This window comes from Mastigoproctus giganteus, chromosome 7 (assembly GCF_048544385.1).
Source record: "Mastigoproctus giganteus isolate SK-2022 chromosome 7, ASM4854438v1, whole genome shotgun sequence".
NCBI classification, from domain to species: Eukaryota; Metazoa; Arthropoda; class Arachnida; order Uropygi; family Thelyphonidae; genus Mastigoproctus; species Mastigoproctus giganteus.
In genome coordinates, this window is record NC_143581.1 from 34,842,693 (window position 1) to 34,865,525 (window position 22,833).

The following is a 22,833-nucleotide window of genomic DNA, read 5'->3' on the forward strand; positions in this document are numbered from 1 at the left end:
TTGTCCTCTTGTGACAGTGACAGAACTAGGGCTTAGGCATTTTAGAAATGACTATATCATCCACTGGCTTACTCATATAGTAATTAACTGATATTCTTTTTAATATAATAACATCACCTAGTAGGTAAATCTGTTATTCATTAAAAACTCAATGGAACTATTGTGCCTGGTTTCGGAACTGACCATATGCTAAGTGGGTGGATAAACGTATTGAATCTAAATGAGGAGATTCAATACATTTATTCAGCAGTTCTCTGAAGAAAAATTTCCAATTAAAAGCATAACACTTCTGTTATGCAACAATAAAATCCCTATTAGTAGATGGCATAGGCCTAATGCAATAATCAACTGAAAACTATTGCAGGAATTGAAATAGTTTAAGAAAAAAAAAACTATTTCTGTTTTGTTCCATTTTTCTGTCTATAATGGGATATGAGAGATCACCTGCATTTCTTTAACTATTTGTAATTAATGAATATTTAGCATCTGTTAGTCTATTTCTGAGAAATAAGCCTTCTGCTAAGATAGTAGCCAATAGTTTCCCTACTCTACCTCTCTAGTTCAATCAATATCACCAATATCAAGGAGTTTATTCTCAAGTCATTTTAAACTCATTTCCAAGAACTGTTCCCCCCCCCCAAACTAAAGAAAATACCAACAGAAACATGGGAAGGAGGTGGGGGGGGGTGCAACAGCCTTAACAATGAAGAGAGAGTGGATCTTATAGATTCAAATTTTTGTAAAGATGGCTATATTTAAAGAATATATTTAGGAATGGGTTACAATGTGAATCTCTCTGACCTTCACAGAGTTGCCCAAATAGCAGAAAAACAAGGGCTCTGCATGCTGCTCTTACATCCCCATCCAGCATAACTCTAAACTGGCAGTTGCCAGTTTAGGGTTGTGCTGGATGCTGGACTAGCCCAAAGACAGTGACCACAGTCAATAAAGTACACCCTGTTTAAAAAATAACTTTCCTTGCAGTTTTCATTATCAATCAATGTTTTCTGTGTGATATATAGTTCCGTGAGAAATGTAAATATCTGTATGCAGATTTATGTTAGTTAGTTAGTTATTTTGGTTTTTAGGAGCATTAGCAACTAAGGCCATATTGCTCCGGGATATGCGGTGGTCATTCCCTGACCTTTCCACATCCTCCGTATTTGGTGGTGACGGGCTCGAACCCTGGCTAATCAAGAAGCGTGTGCTACGCACTGCTGCTCCTTCCCACCTGGCTACGGAGGCGCCGCAGATTTATGTATGGTTGAACTCAGTTATAATGAGGTCACAGTTATAGTGAGCAAATGCTGTCTCCAAATTAAGTTTACAAGCACTTACATACAAAAATTTTACATATATAATCAGCATAAATAAATAAATTCAAGGGAGAAGTGGACAAACTTTTGGAGCAAATGGACGAGTGAGATGGGAAGTTTTTTTTTTGGCTGATGTTGTATAAGCTTGCTTTCTTGCATCATATGCTAATGCTAATGTATTCTTCATGGATTTATCGAGCAAACTTAGTCCACTCATTCTTCAAAGCATGGACTGGTAAGCTACTGTGTTCTCTTTCTGTAGTACATTCCCTTAATTTATACCATTAAAGTTTTATAAACAAATATAATACACATATTGGCAAAAAATACGAACCTTTGTATTAAGACAGTTACAGACAGAAGAAATACAAATAAATGCAAATTGCTGAAAAGAAAACTGTACGGTGGGGTGATGATGTGTATCTCACTGAGCATCCATCTAAAAGGTTTTTAATGATGGGAAAGCAAGTGGTTCTTCCACATCTCAAAGGTGTAAATGATGCAGAAAAACAATACTTCAACAGAGAGGCCGTTGTACTTCAAGGACCGTATGAGGACTGTATGGAAAAATAGGACATCCAGTGTGCAGCAAATAACATATGAATTCAACCTAGTCCAGAACTTCTCTATTTCAAGAAGAACCATGCACATGGAATTGAAGAATTTGGGTACTGGCAGTTGCTGCCTATTTGGAAGCCACTTGTTTCAGAGAAAAATCTACTTGCAACGGTGCTGAGAACATCGTGATTTTACAGTGAAAAAAATGGAAGAAAGTCATGTGGTCAGAAGAATCACAATACACTGTTTTCACTGATGGTAGGCAGGGAGTGTGGTAAGAACATCACAAAGTGATGGACCTTGCTTGCCATGTTAAGACAACCCAAGAATGTGGAGGTGGTAGGGGAATGGAAAGTCAAATGTCACCCAAGAAGTATCTGAATTTTGTATCTGATCTACTGCACCCTGCTTTTTTGTAGTTATGGGAGTTTGATGGTGCATAAGCTGCTTTGGCTATAATGCACCTATTCATTCATTATAAAAAGGAAATGAGAAAATCATAGACAGAAAAGTCCTTAAACTGAAAAGATTAAAAATTCCAGTTTGCTTGAAGAAGTGGAAAAATTCAAAAATATTGGCCTTGTCACCAAAACAAAGGCTCTGCATGCTGCTCTTACATCCCCATCCAGCATAACTCTAACTTCATCAAACAATAACTCAGATTCTCTAGAGTTATTGTTTGATGAAGATTAACCAATGATTGCAGGGTTGAAATTCTGTCTTGTTTATAGTAGGGGCAGTCAATGAGAATGTGTTTAACAGTCAGATTTATGGAACAATGTGGACACTGTGGTGGATCATCTCCTGTGAGTAAATGATGGGTCAGGTGAGTATGACCTATTCTTGCTCTTGAAAGAATTACTTCTTCTCGTCTTGATTTAGATCCCGTTTAATCTCAAAGAGTTTTATTAGTTTGAGAATGCCACAGTGCTGTCCATTCTGATAGGTATGCACTATAGTCTGAACTGCACCCTGCAATGTTACACTTTTATCCTGGAGTTGATGGGCACTTTATGGGTGACAATGCAACAGTACTGTGGTAGAATTGTTCAGAGAACATGACATGGATTTCCACCGTCTTTCCTGGCCCCCACGTTCACCTGACCTCAATCCTATCAAGAATGTGTGGGATATACTGGAGAGAGCTATTCGGCAATGAAGTCCTCTTCCTTCAACTTTGTTGCAGTTACACAATATTTTGTTGGAAGAATGGTTACAATTAGACCAAAATGCACTAAAACACCTTATAGAATCCATGCCATGCCCCACACTTGCTATCATTCGAAACAAAGGCGGCCCGATTCAACACTGAATAAAGGTTCGTATTTGTTGCCCACGGTGTGTAGTTATCTGATATATTATATTATGGTATAGTTATATTACATTCATCTAAGAGTAATTACTATAGACATTGTTTCTATCCTATCTCCCTCATTTAGAAATACAATAAAATGTAACTGAACACAGAAACTTGAAAAAGTAAACATTTATGGGTGAAAAGGAAAACCATTAGCCATGATTGAGTTATAAATTTTTGTTAATTACAGCATGTATCACCTTCCCCCTCACCAAGAGTATCGGGGACAGCAAAAGCCACCGAGCCCAATGAGCTCTCAGCCAGAATCAAACATGCCATAGCATCTAGTGGCATCACATAGAGAATACAATGGAGATTATGGCCATAATCTCCACAAAAACAGTGGAGATTATGGCCTTCAATTAATAACATGTGCACAAAATAAAAAGAATTGATTTTATCTGCACTAGAAAATAACTTTGTTACAAACAAGAAAATGATAACTCAGGTGACACTGAATGCTGGTCCCCCATCACTGGCCCCACTTTAAAGGTACAGGCAAAAAAATTTGCAAAACAATTAGGGGCACAAGAATTACACGTGTAACAACAGATGGTTTGATCATTTTAAGAATAAGCCTAACATCATTTATGTAACATGGGTATCATGGGTATTACAAATAAAGGCATATTATGCCAAATTATACTTGGTACCACAGTGCTCATTATAATAGAGTTCACTGTTCAACTGCATATAATTTTAAAATATAACTGTAAATATTCTAATCTCATAATACTGAAGAAGTCTAAATAAATGTTTACCTCTATGCAGTGAGGTGCTGTTTCTTCCTAATCTACATGCATATAATGACACCCTTTGCCAAAAACATTAAAGAGCATAATTTTTTTAATTTTAGAAAGAGAAACTAATTTCTTACTTAACCTAATAAATATAAAATAATTTTCTAAGACTGAAGGTTTCTGCAATTTTGTTTTATTGTATCTTTAAAAATAATTTAGTTAAAATTTTTTTTATTATTATTATTTTTTTTATTTTGATGGAGATTTGTAAGTAAAAGGATAAGAGGCTTGCTGTTAATTAGCTGAACTGGCATTTCGTACCAATGGTTAAGTACGAATTTGTCAGTGCAAAATTCTATAACATGAGCTGCAGCAAGGAATAATTTCCATCCAAATTTTATAATTATATGTGCAAGTATTCAAAATTTTTTTCAATGACACCACGCCTCACCCCATAACCAGACTGCACTGACCAAGCTGGTGGCAACTTGAAACTTATAAATAACATCGGTGCTGTTTCTGTTTCGATTTTCTTTCCTGTGATCAAAACTATGGGTAGTTTAAAAATTGTCATGTTTAAATCTGATATTTTTTTAGGAAACTTATACATTTGTAATACAAAATAATCACAGGAGAATAACACCATCAGGATTTAGTTTCAAAATGCAGACAATTCAAAATAGTGACTCCTGATTGTGTGCTGTAATTATGCCAAATCATCACAGCATGTTATTACATGCTGTGATGATTTAATACAGGTTGACCACCACTAATCCGGCAGCGTTGGGCCTGCGGGGTGCTGGATTAGTGAGGTTGCTAGATCACCGGTGGTTATATTAGCACATATAATTTACCAAACAGCTAACTACCTCATCCTACCTTTAATTAACATGTTGACTGCCAAGTTAGTTTAAGAAAAAACATTCCCCAGGAGCCAAAAAATATTTAGCAAACAGTTTGATTAGTAATTCTAAAATAAATATTATAATGTTAGTGTTGTCGTTTTTTCGTTTAAAATATCAAAAAAAAAAAAAAAAAATTTTTTTTTTTTTTTTTTTGTGTGTCATATATATGTGGCCAACGTGGCCCAGTAGGTAACTTTATTTCTTGAGAAGCTGTGTCGGCCACATACGTGTCACACTATTACGGCATACATATGAAGGCCGTTTGTGATTAGTTTATTGGACGCGCAGTGAGTGCTGCAATAAAACTAATTGCGATAAAATAAACTCTCAAACGTCACAATAAATTTGTCAGTATTGTTTGTGAAAACAAGTTCGTTAGTGCACTGTATTATCCATCATATTGTGTTGTGTTTTTTTCCACAAGTTTGTACAAATGTGTTGTAAAAAAAAATCTAAAAAAGGAATGGCTAAAAGAAAATTATTAAAATAAGGGGAACCAAGATAAATTGCTGGAATTTACAACTAAGCAGAGTTAAACTTCTCACAGACACCGCTGTCAAGTTTTTTCAGAAGTTCAACTTTATCTGTTATGGACAATGTACGGTGTTTGTGCTTTACACCCGAGAAGCACTTCCTTTATGCATTGAAACCATGGCTTGGATTAAATGTGAGCAGGTTATAATAAGAAATGCACAAAAACAAGTAGGATTAGCTTGCCAGTGTTTATGAGTTCGTGGCAACAGCTGATGCTGCAACCAACGCCACCAAAACAGTAGTGACAGATCGGTGCGCCGACCAGAGAAATTTGAAATTACATTCGCGGAAATTATGTCGGAATTAGTGGTGGAACCGGATTGGTTGATTGTCGACCTGTACTATGTAAACATTTTAACAGAAACATTCCTCCAAGGTGTGGATGCAACTAAAACTTTAATGTAATGACCAACCAGGAATAACTTAGAGAGCGAAGTCTACTCCATTTCCCTAAGATTGGCTTTACGTAGCCGACAGATATGTAATTAAAGGTTTAGTAATAATAATATTCAATTAATGATACATCCAAGTTTCCATCATAATTTCCAGACACAGTGCTCTCTATAGAATTCAATGAGCTCGTATTTTAACCTGCTATAGATTGATCAAATTTTGATTGCCCCATATGAATGAACAGCTCTGTGGTAATGTGGCTGATCATGGGAGAATTGAAATATCCCTTTCACAATGGCAACGATTCCTCAACACCATGCACACTTTATTTTGAAGTTTATAACATAACAACAAAATTTTACATTTCTGATCCCCCACTATCTAATGAGTTATTTCTTTATTACTTTCTTCTAGAATGAAAAACTATCCAGCTGAGTTTTCAATTAGCCTGAAGGCAAATAAAAGTTTTCTACTCTCCAGGTAAAGTGGTTTCATTGTAACTAATGAATTCAGCCAACAGAGAAATCCACTCAACCCTAAAGAATAATGCCATGCAGAAACCTAAAAGTTATCTTTAAATCTGATACATGACATACCCAAAAGTGTTAATTCACTTTTTTAATTTATACACAATTATATGAGAAGAGAAGAGCAGAGATGAAAGGTATTGGTATTATTCAATACATTACATCTAAATAATTTATTCTGAAAAGATAACTAACTCATAATTTAATTATGCAAAAGAGAACTGAACTGGACTTCTTTTTTATTTTATTTACAAAGCAGCCTTTGTGTGTCAGATTTTATTAGTAGTAAAACAGTTTCTATTAAGGTATTATTTGTTATGCTGGTAAAAGGTCAAAATCATCACTAACATGCACCATTGGGACATATATATCATCTATAACTGGTGTGGCTTTTACATCACACATGCCTAATTCTTTCATTTTCCATTCCCAGTCTAATTTTTGAACAGCATGTAATGACTCTGCTTCATTATGATGACGAAGAAGCATGGCTTCCTAAAGATTAAGATATAAGAACAGAATTCAGTTAAAATACTAAAAAAATTTTGTGTATACCATACTTAGTTTATATTGTAATTTATATTTTAAGGCATATAAAAAAAATCCTGTAAATCCATGGATTAGAGCTCACAAAATGAAGTTTATAAAGAAGGAACTGTTGAATTAAAACCATAGAGAAATATATTTGTTATAATTCAATCAAAATTGGTATAGCATTGCAATTAAGCTAGTTAAATTGCCACATAAATTTTGTCATTTTACCTTGATTACAATGTTATTTCAAAATTGTATATATCTGCTACTACGTAAAACTTTCTAGTGAATTGGTTAGCAATATATATATACATTTTAGATATGAAAAACCTTTACTTAATGACAATTTATGGTAGGACATCCATTGTTTAAAAAAAAAAAAAAAAACACAACCTGGCATGGATTTTTCTCTGTATCACTGATTTTGTAAAAGCAGCGTACAGTACCTTGTTACCCGGATTGATAATGCTAATTTGTTTTGGCAGCTTCCTCATTGGTGTTCACAATTCACTTCTGCTTTTGAGTTCTCTCCTCTCTCTGTGCACTGAATTGCTTCAGATGCTGGTAATTAGGCCATTAATTCAATGATTTCATGAACTCCCTTCTCGAGATAGAGTTCTACTGATCTGCCATAAACATTCATTACAAGTTTCATAAACTGACTATATAGGTGCATCCCTGGCATGTTTTATTTCAGTAAGAACAGAATGCCAATTATAAAGTTCTCTTCTGAACAAAAAAAAAAAAAAAAAAAATCACTTGTGGATACACAACATTGCAGTTAAGAGTTATAATGCTAAGGATATCTCCTCAATGAAACTACAACTGAGTTAGATTGTAGATAAAATTTTTAATGTTTTAAGATAATATGCAACTTGCTTGATTATGAATTCACTGTAGTCCCACAAACTGATTAAGTTAAATAAAATGAATATAAAATTTAACATCAGTTTCTATTGGGGTATAAGAAAAGTTATGGCAAATTGGTTAACTCATTAACTTTCAGTGTATTCTTGTGTTTTTTCAAGGGAAGATCTGAAGTCACTGGTGACATCTGAAGTCATCAGTGACTTGAGATTTGAAACATTACGGTACTGTAGTAATTTTTTTCTACATTGCACTTTACTCATTTTTAATAGAGTTAATCTACCGTTCAATTTTCTGAATATTTCAATTTTCGAACATATATTAAAATATTCATTTTGATACTAACCAATGCAGTTTGGTGTTTAGTTCTAAATTAATTTAACACGAAATCCATTACAGTACAAGATTTATCCAACTTACATTATTTAGTTAAGTTAAGTTACCAAAAGTAATAACTTCTAACTTAACTTTCCATTCTGTAACATGTTACTACCCATGTCATCCTTAATGCGGTGCTCCTGCTCACACAGCAGCAATTGAAATGACTGAAATTCATCAATGTGGACTATTGCCCACTTACCTTATTCACCATATCTGGCCCTGCAACACTTCTTTTTTGCTTCTCAAACTAATTTTGGTGGATGGGTGAAAGAAAGAAAGAAGAAATTACATCAGCTATGGAGGCATCCCTCACACAGCCTTTGACAATTCATCATCACTAGTATGAATCTAATCTACTGCTTCACAGTGAGGCTAAGTTTTCAATATCCCCAAGTTAGAGTAAAATTCCAATTTTTTTCCAATTTCACATGGATCTTTAGTGCCTTTAATCTCCTTAATTATTTAAGAATAATAAATCCAGTCATTCCCAATCTTTTCTTTAACTCCAGCTGGCACTTCAAACTTTTTATTCCCACATAACACTAGGTGGAAACCTTATTTGTTTGTTAACTAAAAGTAAATGTGTGTGGTATTTTGTTTATTTTGCATTTAAATCATAACTGTAGTTTACTAATAGTGCTAAAAAAAAAATCTAGCTGTTAGTATCAGCAAAAAAAAAAAAAAAAAAAAAAGTGCAAACATTTTAAACTCGCTTTTTTATTTGCCCATTGCCTTCTAGCATTTAAAATTATTCAAACTTTTTATTCTCACATAACACTAGGTGGAAACCTTATTCCAGCAATCAATTATTCTCTGGGTGAATTCAAAATTTCTGCAATCATCTTTTTTCAATTTAAATTTAAGCCCTTTTTGTATTGCCTAAGAAAGAATAAAGGTGCCATTCAGCATGTAATTTATCAACTATTATAAAGTCTTAAACACCTCAATTAGGCCTCCACACAGTTGTCTAGTTTCCAGATGTTGCAATTTGCAGAACAAGTCTTTTTTTTTTTAGTAAGAGTATCCCCTTTTGCCCCACAGCTCTTCTCAGCATTCTTTTTAATGGATGTACATCCATCTTAAAACAACAATTCCAAAACCACCACTTTATACAAGGGTTATCAGGCTTAATGTCCAAGTTTGTGGATGATGCAAGGCTAGCAAGTTTGTTAATGACAATAATGAGAGGACACTACTGCACCAGGATCTAAAAACGTTTGGTAGCTTCGCTGAGAGGTGGCAACTGAGGATGTACATCCATCCTAAAACAACAATTCCAAAACCACCACTTTATACAAGGGGTAAATCCCCACTTTGTTTGGGAACAAAGAGGTGATCATCCCATTATATCCTGGTCCCGGCTGTATATCCTGTATAGTCCTGTATATCCCTGAAAGAACCCTATGAGCTGTCACAGAAACTTTCCTGCACTGCTCAAACTACTCTTTTTTTATTATTATTAAAAAAAGTGAATGTTTCAAATTATATTAACAATGCTGATTAAGAAACTTGATTTTAAACATTCTGAAAATTTAACTCACAGGTTTCATCTCACCTTAATTTTTTCCCATTTGTCATCAACATCCTGCAGCCAAGAAAGGAAAAGACGACCGTTATAACGTGATCGGACATTTTTATCCTTGTCTTCCTAAAAAATTATACAAATAATGACATTTTGTAGTATGATTCAATACCTATACCATTCCAAAGTTTATTATTATATATATAAAGTTTTATCAAAAAATTAGTCAAATGATCTTATAATTCTTGAATACATTGCAATAACTAAAAGACTGTGAGCAGGACTTGATATCTTTTGAGTTTGTGCACACCAAATTTAACTTATCATTATGCACCATTCTAGTAGAAAGCTGCTTTGAGTGAACACCTATTTTTCTCATTTGTTACATACTGAAAATAATGAAATTTGAACATGACCAACAAACAATTTTTGACCTACAAAAACATTTTCGTCATGTGATGCACCTACCTTATTCACCTGATTTGGCACAATGCAACTTTTTGGTTATACCCAAAATAAGACGGGACAGGAAGGAAAACAAGAGTTCAAAAAATTTTACTGAAGCAAGATGGAAAATTTTATTGAAGCAAGATGGATTGTCTTAAAGCATTTCAAAAGACGACTTCCAACAATGTTTTGATCAGTGACAAACATGATGGAGCAAGTTTGCAGTTGTAGGTGATTATAAAGGAAGGAAGAATATTAACGTTGTAATCATTTATCATTTGAATAAAAAACAAATTTTTTTACAGTATTCACCAAACTTTCTGATCAAGCCTTGTATCTGTGAGTACTATGAAGCAAAAAGAAATAAATTTGAAAAGATATAGCTTCAGAATCATACAGCTTTATTTAGCTCAAGTTCCCACAAATAGTCAATTGCAAAGCATGTTTTAGTGAATTGTGATCCACAGAATGAAAGCGTGCCTACTCATAGAAACATTCCAAGCATTCCATCAAAAATTAACATAAATTAAAAAAAAAAAAAAAAAAAAAAATTTTTTGTATATTAATATTAAATATTATGCACCATACTGACAATAGAGGTTATCATCAATGATTTGGGGATAACGTGTGGGTTGCTTTGCAGGCTGGATGTGGCATGATGTTCTTGCATTTCCATTAATATTGTACCACGGTTCTTCACTGTTGGCTGTTTCTAAAAAGCAAAGTACTGTTGTACTAAATCATATTTCTAAAAGTTATATTAAGTATGAAATACTAATTATTATTCATAAAATACATACAGCCAATTCCAGAATCTTTAATTACTTGCCTGATTCAGTTTTTAAGTTTACTTCAAATTTTCATGCACATACCTGATGAGTTTATATAATAATAAAAATAATAATTCTACGAACATATTTTATTTACGATAGAGACACTTGTAAAAAACCAAGAGGTTAATCTCAAGATCTTGTTTATTTTTAATGTAGCTCATACAGTGAAAGAATGCCAACCTTACACATACTACTCCATACGCTGTACAATTTTTTGAATACTTCTAACTTTTAAAATAATATACTATATAATGCACTCCAAATTTTTCACCAAGAAAAAGAAATAAAAGTGTATTATTTTTGAAAATAGAAGCAGTAATACTCATGCTCAGTTTAAAGATTAGGTTCATACATTCTCTGCTATTATTTTCAATGTAGATCTACATGTCACCAGAGTTAACTGTAGCTGCTCCTTCTTTAGGTCTATATATGATGCACAGAAAACTGTTTCTATGCAGAAGGAGCATTAAGTACAGTATTAAGCCATATGGCGTGGTGCAAGGAAGCTTTTGCTGTGGGGGGGGGGGAGAAATGTTCCAATCTTTCACATGGAAAATCCCTCCAGCTGGTCAGAATTTTCCCAGCATGTCAACCTCAACTACCCATATTTATTAGTGATTATTTACAACTTGGCTAAAATAAATCTACAATCCAATCGAAACCTCTTCTCTAGCTCTAGTACCACTTATAATTGTGAAAAATTTATCTTGATTAATTTTACTACTCCCTCTTAGAGCCCCCAATCAGATCCCCCTCTAAGGTGCCTAATCATCATACTCTGCAGCCTGCATATTCAAAAGTCATTCCTCATATTGCATCCTTTTGCCAATTTCACAAAGGATGTTACATGTGTTCAAACCATTTCAAGAAGCTCAATGTTTTTTTCTAGATGTGGTCTCCACAAATGAACATAGTACTCCAAGTATGGTGCAACCATACTTGGAGTACTATGTCTCTACATGCAAATGTTTGGTAAATCACTGATAAGCCACCATGGGCCCTGCCTTTCTACAATGCACAGATAAATTCATGTCTACCTGGATCATTACCCTCGAATCTCTTTCCTCTTCTGTCTTTAATTCCTCTCCTCTTAATGTGCATAAGTTATTCTGGGGTTGTTATTTCCCCAAACCTTGCATTCTGAAGCACTAAAACATAGCTGCCACTTTTGCGACCATTGTCAAGGCTTATACAAATCATTTTGAAGGAGCATTACTTGACTCTAGTTATTAACCACCATTTCGAATCCCCATGTCAAAACCAGAAATAACACTGGTCCTAGTACTGATCCTGAAGGGATCACACTTCTAACAATCCTAATTTGAGTAGCTATCAATCACAAGTCTTTATTTTCTGTCCTGCAATCATTCTATGATCCATCTAAAGACATTACTCCAAAATACCAGCATATCCAACAATGGCCTCATAATTAACAACAATGTTTCAGTGCACTGCCTCCCTCAAAATTACTGGGTATGTGCAATTAATCCCCAGCAGTCTTACTTGACTTTAGATTTGAAAGTTTTTATAATAAACAATCTTCTGTAATTAGATTTTGCTAATTACTATCTTCTTGTCTGTAAAAAAAAAAAAAAAAAAAAAGTAAACTCAGCCCACTGCCATTATTAACCCACTGCAGGATGGAAGCCTCCTCAACAATTCATGCTGAGGGAAATGGACCATAATCTGCCACACTGGTCCAGTGCAGGTTGGCAGATCGACTGTATTTAGCGGTCAGGGGCTTGAAGGAGCATGTGCTACTGCACTCCCGCTCCTGACCACTTGGCTACAGAGGCCCTGTTCTTGTCTGTACTATACCCCAACTCTCATTTTTCCTGTCTCACACCACAGTCTTCCAACTGTCTCACACCACAGATTCTACGCTAGTATGCAGAAATTTCAAATTTGGGAATGTTTTATTGCATCCAGGATGCTTTTAATAAGTAGCACAATCCCCTCATCCTAACTGAATGCACTATACATATCACACTGGGATAAAAAGCTCACTGTCTCATATTTCTGGATGCCACAAATTTTCTATTTAAATAAAAAAAACCTATAATGTTGTAGGCTCAGTACTTTTAATTGCCCTGTAATTTACCTGTGCCATGCCATCTTTTGCTGTTCTATTAAACTGGCCAGCTCTATATTTATCCACCTCAGCATCATCCTTGTGCAATATTTTCTTAACAATATATATGTATTTGTGTCTTCTGTAAATACTGCTTTAAACGTATTTGATAGTTTCCTTGTATTTGCTTTCTGTGCTGTCTACCCAGTTAATAGATGCCATGTAGTGTGTTAAGATGCCATAGACCCTGTTCCTGGAATTAAAGCCATTGAACTCTTACCAGGTGTGACTACTTTTTTCATTATCTAGAATGAAGAGTCAAATTATAAAACCATGCATTCTAAAGCATTAAAACACAGCTAACTGAAACTTTTGTGACTGCAATATAGTCTGGCATCCCTAACATAGAACTGAGAGATCACTCGTGCAGAGTGATCTCTCAGTTCTACATTAGGGATGCCAGACTATATTGCAGTCACAAAAGTTTAAGTTAGTTAGCTTTTGCACTATGGACCGCTGTAATATCAGTCTTGTGATTCTATCTAGATCAGTGTTTCCCAACGTGGGTCCCACGCCCCACATGGGGGCAATTTGATTGTTCAGGGGGGCAATTCAAAAATTGCTCGTCTAGAGTTTAAAACAACCGCCTACTATGATTTAACTTGTACAAAAGAAGAATTGTTGGTATCTCAATTTTAAATAAGCATTCGTTAAATGTTGTACTTTCTATAGAGCTGCACTTGAAAGTTTGGAGTAATATCAACTACAGTTTGCTCGGAGAGTATTGCTTACTATGCCTAGTGAAGGAATAGTACATACTGTATTGGACGATTGCTTATGGCATATGCAATGTGCAAGCAAAGTGGTTGTCTACTGTAGCCTACCGCAAACTCAGCATGTTATATGAAATAGGTAATTCCTTTCATACAAACGATCGTTTGGGCATCGTGACTGTACATTTGGATAGGTTTGACGATCTCAGATTAAAATAAAAATTACTTTGTCCACGCACAGAATTATTATTAATGAAGAACCGTGATATACAATGGTATGTATTTGTCATATATGTATTTCTGTGGTCTCAGTAAATAAGCAAATAAGTCCAAAAACTCGAATTTGCAGGAGAGAAAAAATAAACTTCACACTCTCATATAAACATGCATATATTCGAATATACAAATATTTATTACTCACGCTAAAACTACAATAACGAAGATAGCTGCGTGTCACATAATAGTAAATAATAAATACTTTATTATAGTGCACTTATCTCATTTTTGACAAATTAGACTTATCTGCTTGTTTTAATAGCCCGATTTAATAGCCCGAATTCAGTAATTCGTGTGATTTATTCATTCAAAAAGCGTACTAATAATTAATTTTGATATATTAAAATAAAATTAAATTAACTTTAATGCATAGTTTATTTTTAGTTTTTGATTTATCTTATATTTATTTCTTTCAGTTGCGCAGTAAAATGAGTAGTGCAAGTAAAAAAAAAGTTCGTCAGTATTCAGAGGAATACTTAAAATTTGGTTTCATACCCGCTATCCACGATCAAAGGTCACCTTTTTGTCTTTTATGCCAACAATGCTTGACCAACGAATCAATGAAGCGAGGTCGTCTTGAGGCGCATTTGAAGGCGAAACATAATGCTCATGTAAATTCAGATTTAGATTACTTTCAAACTTTAAAGAAGAATTTTGAAAAAAGAGCAACATTAAAGTCTCTGTTTATTGCTCATACTGCAACTGTCAATCGTACTCTTGAGGCTAGTTATGAAATTTCTTTACTCATTGCTAAATCTGGGAAAAATCATACTATAGGAGAGAATTTAATCAAACCATCAATATCAGCATTTCTTAAAACAGTTCTGGAAAAAGATGACAAAGACGTGAAAGCTATGCCACTCAATAACAATACTGTTAGCAGAAGAATAGATGAAATGAGTGAAGATATTGAAATACAACTTGTTGGAAAGCTGAAAACAAGAAAATTCTCAGTGCAAATGGATGAATCAACTTTGAGAGACAGTGAAGCCGTACTGATAACTTATGTGAGATATATTGATAAAGGTAATTTTGCTGAAGAAATGTTATTCTGTAAATCATTAGAGAGCACCACTACCTCCAAAGATATATATAATAAGCTAAAAAATTACTTAGATGACAATAATATACCAATGAAAAATATAACATCTTGCGCTTCAGATGGTGCTCCTAATATGATGGGCAAGAAAAATGGCTGCTTAAAATTGATGAAAGATGAGAATCCAGAAATGCTTCTTGTGCATTGTGTTATTCATAGGGAAAACTTGGTAGCTAAAAATATTTCGCCTGTTCTTCATGAAGTACTAAAATCAGTTATAAAATGTGTCAATGCTATTAAAGCTAATGCCAAATGTGAGCGTCTCTTCAAGCTTTTTTGTGAAGAACAAAATGGAGACCATGTGAGACTTTTACTTCACTGAAGTAAGGTGGCTCTCGAAAGGGAACTGCTTGAAAAGATTCATGGAACTATTTGATACTATTAGTGACTTTTTAAGTGACAAACCTGAAATGAAGCATCTGTTAACGGTCGATGGTAAAGCATTTGTGAGTTATTTAGCCGATATCTTTGAAAAACTAAATATATTAAATAAACAACTTCAAGGAACAAATAAAACTCTCGTCGATGCAAAAGCGAAGATATTTGGTTTCATTACATTTATTGAATTATGTCAAAAATATATTTGTAACAAAAATTTTGAACAGTTTCGTTGGCTGCAAAAATGTGAAGTGACTGATACCGCTGTACTTGTTATTGTCGATCATCTGAAAATTCTGTCCGCTGATTTAAAAGAAAGGTTTTCTGATTTAAAACAAATTGATTTTCCAACCTGGATGATGCAACCAATGTTAGTGGATTTGTCTGATGTATCAATGCAGTACTAAGAAGAACTCTCAGAAATGCAAAATGATGAGTCAGTTAAAACTTTATTCAATATAAAAGAAGCGATGGCATGGCTTTGTGATGAAACAGAAATTAAATACCCAAATTCAACCAACTTTGCAAGAGAGCTATTGTTACCGTTTCCATCTTCATATTTAGCTGAATGTGGATTTAGTGCCATAAATGATTTGTTCCTAAAGAAAAGAAATCGACTGGATATCACAAAACGGGGAGACTTGAGACTGAAGCTGACTAAATTGGAGCCCAATATAAAATCTCTCTGCGGCAAGCATCAAGCACAAGGGTCTCACTAAATTTAGTGCACTCATCTAGAAGTGACTTCACATGGAATGTTGAAATTATTAAACAATTAAATAATAATTACTAAAAATTAAAATATTATAAAAAAATCTTTCATATAAATTATTTTGTACTTGAATTTTAGTTGTCCATTATATGTTTTGAAAATTTACTTACTGTTTTTTTCTTAATAATTTCCTAATGATTTCTTCCTAAAACCTAAGTTTTGTGTCCTGAACAAGTTGTAATTAGGCTTCATTTAGGGAATAATTCAATTTTTGAATATAAAAAATATGTATATCGGTGTTTCCCAACGTTACATAGGGGGCATCAGAATTTTAGAAAGACTTAGGTGGGGCATGGTAAAAATGGTTGGGAAACACTGATCTAGATCATGGAGGAATAATCAAGTCCACACAACTCTTACCCTTAATACTTTCCTTAACATGTTCATAGCTGCTTTATAAAGTCTATTGGTTATTTGGTTTTTAGGAGCATTAGCAACTAAGGCCATACTGCTCCGGGATATGCGGTGGTCATTCTCTGACCTTTCCACATCCTCCGTATTTGGTGGTGATGGGCTCGAACCCCGGTTTAATCAAGAAGCGTATGCTACGCACTGCTGCTCCTTCCCACCTGGCTACGGAGGTGCCTATAAAGTCTATCTCATAGTGCATTCCCCTCCTACTTGCTCCAATAAAAAGAGGAAAACTGAAATCACTTTCAACACTTGCTTGCACATTCCATATGCATATAGAGGTGTTGTGATCTGCAGAATACGCTAACTCTCATTTTCCTTTTGCTTCCAACTATCTTACTTTATAGATTTCATATTGGTATGCATAAATTCCAAATCTGGGAATGTTTAGTCACACTCAGGGTGCTTTTGATAAGTGGCATAATCTTCTTATCCTTCCTGAATAAATTATATGGTATGGAACCCCCATATTTGGAATCACAAAATTTGTCAAATCTTTGGTTTGCTTTTTTAAAATAGAATTATGTGATGCTGCTTTAGTGTTACTCTGCTCAACTATCTATCAATCACTTTTTTCATAAAATTTTAAATCCAGTCAATCTATGCCCACCCCTTGTGGGGAACATAGATTCAAATTAAGGAAAGATAGTTGCAGACAAGATGTGTGGAAATTTGCCTTTAGCCAGCGGGTGGTTGATTGCTGGAACAAACTTCTACCTGTCATCATAGTTTAGCATTAGCAGAGGCATATAATGCAAGAAAAAAAGCTTATATAGTATCAGCAAAAAAAAAAAAAAAAAAAAAAACCCTTCCTGTTTCACCCATTCATTCACTCCAAACGTTTGTTCCAACGATCAATCACCCGCTGGCTAAAGGCAAATTTCTGCATATCTATTCAACAACTGTTTTTCCTCAATTTGAATTTATGCCCCCTCAGGTGGTGATTCTGAGCAAGAGAAAGATTCCCACCCAGCACTGAGCTTGCTCAAACCAGTCAAAGCCTCATACACCTCAATCAGATCACCTCGCAGATGCCTAGTCTCCAGAAGCTGCAATTTGCAGAACTTAAAGCAGAACTTGGTAAAAGCAACCCTTTGTTACACTCACTAATCTCACTGCCCTTCTCTGTACTTGTTCTAGTAGCTCGATATCTTCCCTAAAATGAGACTTCTAAGAGGAATATAAAGTTGATAGCTTAAATAAATTCAAGGAAAATCTAGACTTTTGGAGCGGGTGGGAAGCTTTTCTTTTTTTTTTTTTTTTGGCTGATGCTGTATAAGAGTACTTTCTTGCATCATATGCTAGTGTTTATTTGATAAATGACCCTTTTATTTACTGAAGGAGTAATTACATTCAATAAATGGATAAATTACTGAATTTTACCTGCTATTCTGCTCATTCTCTTGTCCTTCCCACAATAATCATGGCAGCGTACTGCTGAAGGTTATGGAGAAGGTTCCTTCTGTCGTAAATGGTTCACTTTCCACACCAGTTGTGGTCATGTCCTATGGCAAAGTGATTAGTCTAATTTTTATAATTGGCATAAGAGGAAGCTTTTAACTTCTGTTAATCTATGCAGCATATCATTCCCTTGGGCCATTAAAAAAATGTTCGAAACTAGTACATGACTATAATTTTGATTGGGGCTAAACACAGTGCAACTCCGATATACCATGCCTCAGTATTTCACTTTCAGATATAACCTCAGTTTCAAATATACTGTAATGCCTGTGTGATGTGATCGTGTCCTGGAAGAGGAATATTAAAAATAATGCAGCCTTTTTTTTTTTTTCTTATGTGAACCCCAAACACGAGAGGTATTAGAACCTATAGTACTTAGTACCGTGCTTGGGATGGAGGTTGAGAAGACGAAAGAAGATATTTGTTGACATTGGACTTGAACTTCTGTAGATTGTAATTTTCAGGAAATACATATGAAGGAAGGTTGTTCCAGAAAACGACAGTTGAAGGAATAAATGAGGAAGATGAAACGTTGGTTCTGTGGGTTTGAAGTTGGACAGTAAATGGATGTTGGCTGGTGGCGGCACGTGTTCGGGCTGTTTTGAAAGAGAGAGCGGGAATTATAGAAGCCAATTCAGAAGAATAGTGCCCATGGAAGTATCTGTAGAAGAGGTATGCAGCAGAAACAGTGCGCCTATGAGAAAGCGAGTGGAGAGACTCTGTTAGAGATGAATCATTAATTAACCTAACTGCCCTCTTCTGAATGGAATCAAGAAGCCTGAGAGAGGTTTTGGGGGCACCACCCCAGATGTGGGAACAATATTCCTTGGCAGGGCGGATTTGCGATTTATACAGAGTGAGCAGTTGTTTGGAAGAAAAGTAACGCCGAGAGCAAAAGAGAAAACCAAGTTTTTTAGATGCAGAGGAAGCAATATTTGTAATGTGCTTGTGCCAAGAGAGATTAGAAGTCAGGGTAATCCCCAAAAGAGATATATCATTTTGCCTAGAAATCGGAGTGTCACTAAAGATAAGCATAGGAGCAGAAGAAACCTTTTTGCGAGATATAAGACAAGACTGAGTTTTAGAAGGGTTGAAATCAACTAAGTTGTCTTTGCCCCACTGGAGAATTACCTGAAGATCGGCATTTAAGGAATTGGTAGCAGATTTTCGAGAAGTTGAAGCTGATTGAGCAGGACAAGGTTTCTCAAAATGGAAAGTTGAATGCAATGTGCTATCATCGGCAAAACTATGGATAGGATTTCCAGTCAATGGAAGAAGGTCATTGATATACAAGAGGAAAAGAGTGGGAGAAAGAACTGAACCTTGCAGGACACCGGCATTAGTGGAGAAGTTAGAAGACAGAGAGCCATCTACCATCACCCTCAGTGAGCGATCAGAGAGAAAACTGGATAACCAATTACTAAAAACAGTTGGCAAACCATAAGATGGAAGCTTGTTTAGAAGACCTTTATGCCAAACCCGATCAAAAGCCTTTGAGATGTCAAGAGCAACTACTTGTGTTTCACCGAACCTTTCCATTCAATTAGTCCATAAATGGGTAACATAAGCCAGAATATCACCAGTGGATCGACACTGACGGAATCCATACTGGCGATCGTTGATCAGACAGAAGGTTTCCAGGTAGTTTAAGAGTTGGCGGTTAATTGATTTCTCCATTACTTTAGAAAGAGTAGAAGTAATTGCAATGGGTCGATAATTGGATGGCAGGGATTTGTCACCCTTTTTTAGGAACTGGCTGGATATGAGCAAATTTCCAAGCAGAAGGAAAAACACCTTTGGAATAAGAAAGTGAAAAAAGGCGGCAAAGAATAGGAGTAAGTTCAGGAGCACAGGTTTTGAGAACAAGTAGAGAAATACCATCAGGACCTGGAGCTTTCTTAGCATTAAGATTCACCAAAATCCTTCTGACATCCTTTTGACGGAAGACCACAGGAAGCATTGAATGGAGCGTGTTCGGAATGGTGGGAGGTGTTTTACCAAGATCATTAATACATGAGCTGGAAGAAAAATGGGATGCTAGCAGGTCAGCTTTATCCTTGGTTGAAGTGACAACAGAACCATCTGGTTTGGACACAGGTGGGAGCAGAGATGGGCAAAAGTTGTGGCCAATAGCTTTGGCAAGAGACAAGAATGCTCGGCTACCATTAGGGCAAGAAGCAAGTTTTCTACTCTTAGCCTGTTCAAACTCTAGTTTGGACTGATTAATAACTGCTTTACAATTGTTGCGAGCTTTGGTGTAGGCAGAAAATGAAACTGAAGAATTAGAAACAAGCCAATTATGATATGCAACATTCTTCTCTTGGACAGCCTTAGCACATTTATTGGAAAACCAAGGTTTAGATAAAGGACGAGATTTTAAAGTGGAGTGTGGGATAAAGGCTTCCATTCCTGCAAGAATAATTTCACTGACACGATCTGAGCAAACGTTGACATCAGAAGTTTTGAAACAGTAATCCAACCAAGGAAAAGAAGAAAAGAAGTCTCGCAGGTCATCCCATTTTGCATTCTTGTAATGCCAAACAACACGAGGTTGAGAATAGCCATGAGATAAAGATTCCATTGGAGAAGAGACAATCACCAAGTTGTGATCTGAAGTGCCTAAAGGACCTCTCACTTCGACCGTGTACTTAGAAGGGTTGTTTGTGAGAAAAAGATCAAGAGTATTGACTGTATGATTAGGATTGTCCGGTATTCTTGTAGGTAAATGAACAATATGTGCTAGGTCATTAGTAATTGCAAAAGCCTCAGCATCTCGACCTGCTGGTTCGGTATGACTAGAAAACGGAAGCCAGCTGGAGTTGTGAACATTAAAATCACCAAGGAAAATTACCTCACTGTTAGGAAAGTTAGACTGGAGAAAGTCAAGTTGCAAAGAGAGGAAGTCAAAGAGCTCCAAGTGATTAGTGGAGTTGGGAGAACGGTAGAGACAACAGATGAATTTGACACAATGAGGTAGAAAGATTTTAAGCCAGAGAAGATCAAAGAGAGGAGATTCCAAATTGCCAAGTCTCTGACAGGGAATATCAGAACGGACATATGCACAAGTACCACCTTTGAGGCGAAAGGAATCATACAGCGAATAATTTGGGCATCTGAGATGAGCAGTAGTTGAATCAACCGATAACTGAGATTCTGTCAGAAAAAGTACATGGAGTCTGCCAGACTGCAAGTGGAAATGGACATCGTTGAGATTAGAATTGAGACCACGTATATTTGTGAAATGAATTAGGAAGTCCTTGGGAGGTTTGATCTTTCGCAGATAAGCTTGCTCTATTAGTTTGACAATTCATGGTGTATTCAATAGTAAGAAAAAGTGAGTGGGACATGCTGTATGAAGTAATGAAATTTTTGGATATGGCATACATGTGGTAAGAATATACAAAGATTCTTGACATAACGTGGCCTCGACAATGCTTCCCGCATACACACTACTCGGACTCCCTCCAGTCACTATCTTGCAGAGTAGAGGTAGCAAGATTATACACTAGCTGATCCGGAAGCCTCCTAGAGAGTTACCAAAAGGTTCAGTCCGGTGTACTAACTAGCGGCCGGCCTGCGAACACTGTTTTAGAGCTGTACTCTCGAAATGTAAGGAATATTAGATCTTGCCACAACGTTCATCATAACCTCAAAAGTCACCAATCATACTGCATGATGGAAGAGATAGGGAAGCTTATGGTGAACAGACAAATTTCACAATTTACACCAAAAACAGCAAACTCCATACCTCAAGGGAGAACCAGTTAATGCAATGGGTTCCAAATGTGGACCACTGAGCTACTATATTCCCTTGCACTGTATATTTTCCAAATCAGATAATTAAATATTTATAATTAATAAGACTTGTACCAGAGTAAATACTATAGAAGTTAATTTTTTTCCCCCTATCTTGCTTCAACTAGAGATGCAATAAATAAATTAAAAGAAAGAAAAAAAAAATGCAGTACATTACTAACACAATAACTACTCTTTGCGATAAAATCAGTTATAAATTTTTACAGCTGATGGGCTACTGTGTTGATATGAAGCCAGCGTGCATAATATAGCAAAAGTTGACCTGTGTGACAAACCTAGATAATAATAAAATTTATTACTTTGTTTCATGATTCATGAAAGAAAAAAATGAAAAAGAAATTTACTTGCTTTGGTGATGAAAACCATAGATAACTACAAACAAATTCTTTCCACAGCTAACGTGAACAGTTTACACATGACCACCAACATTAAAACAATATGTACTAGCAATCCAGTGGAGTGCACGTGTGTGAGAGGGCGGGGGGGCAGGTTTCGCAGCATGCATTAATACATATTGAAATACTTAACATTTGTTGTAAAAAGTACTGGCATTTGGGAGGCAAAAATTTTACCCCCCATACTGGGTTTCTAGTATCTTTATTATATACTTTTTAACTTATCTAAACTTCAATTTTAGGATTTTATATGCATTGTATTTATTTTTATTTCTGCTGTTTAGTTGGTTGAGTGATTGATTATAGTGGTATTAAAATTTATATTTACTAACACTTTTTAGATAAAATAAATCTTAATATAAGATTTTTAACTATTTATTTTTGTGGATGTTATAATTTCCCTTACTAAGGACCCAAAATCCAGAAATCCCCTAGTCCCAAGCTTTCTGGATAAGGGGTCCACAGTA

General features: G+C 35.4%; 1 protein-coding gene across 1 annotated transcript in view; it reads right to left on the minus strand.

Moving 5' to 3' along the window:
* Nucleotides 1–6,552: 6,552 nt before the first annotated feature.
* Nucleotides 6,553–22,833, minus strand: part of LOC150082811 (uncharacterized) — a 204,515-nt gene continuing 188,234 nt past the window's right edge. The window contains exons 9-11 of the mRNA XM_090378290.1: nucleotides 10,674–10,793; nucleotides 9,668–9,760; nucleotides 6,553–6,825 (exon numbers count right to left, since the gene is read on the minus strand). Of these exons, the coding sequence (XP_090234416.1) occupies nucleotides 6,646–6,825; nucleotides 9,668–9,760; nucleotides 10,674–10,793 (393 nt within the window). The 3' untranslated portion in view covers nucleotides 6,553–6,645. The remainder of the gene's footprint in view (nucleotides 6,826–9,667; nucleotides 9,761–10,673; nucleotides 10,794–22,833) is intronic.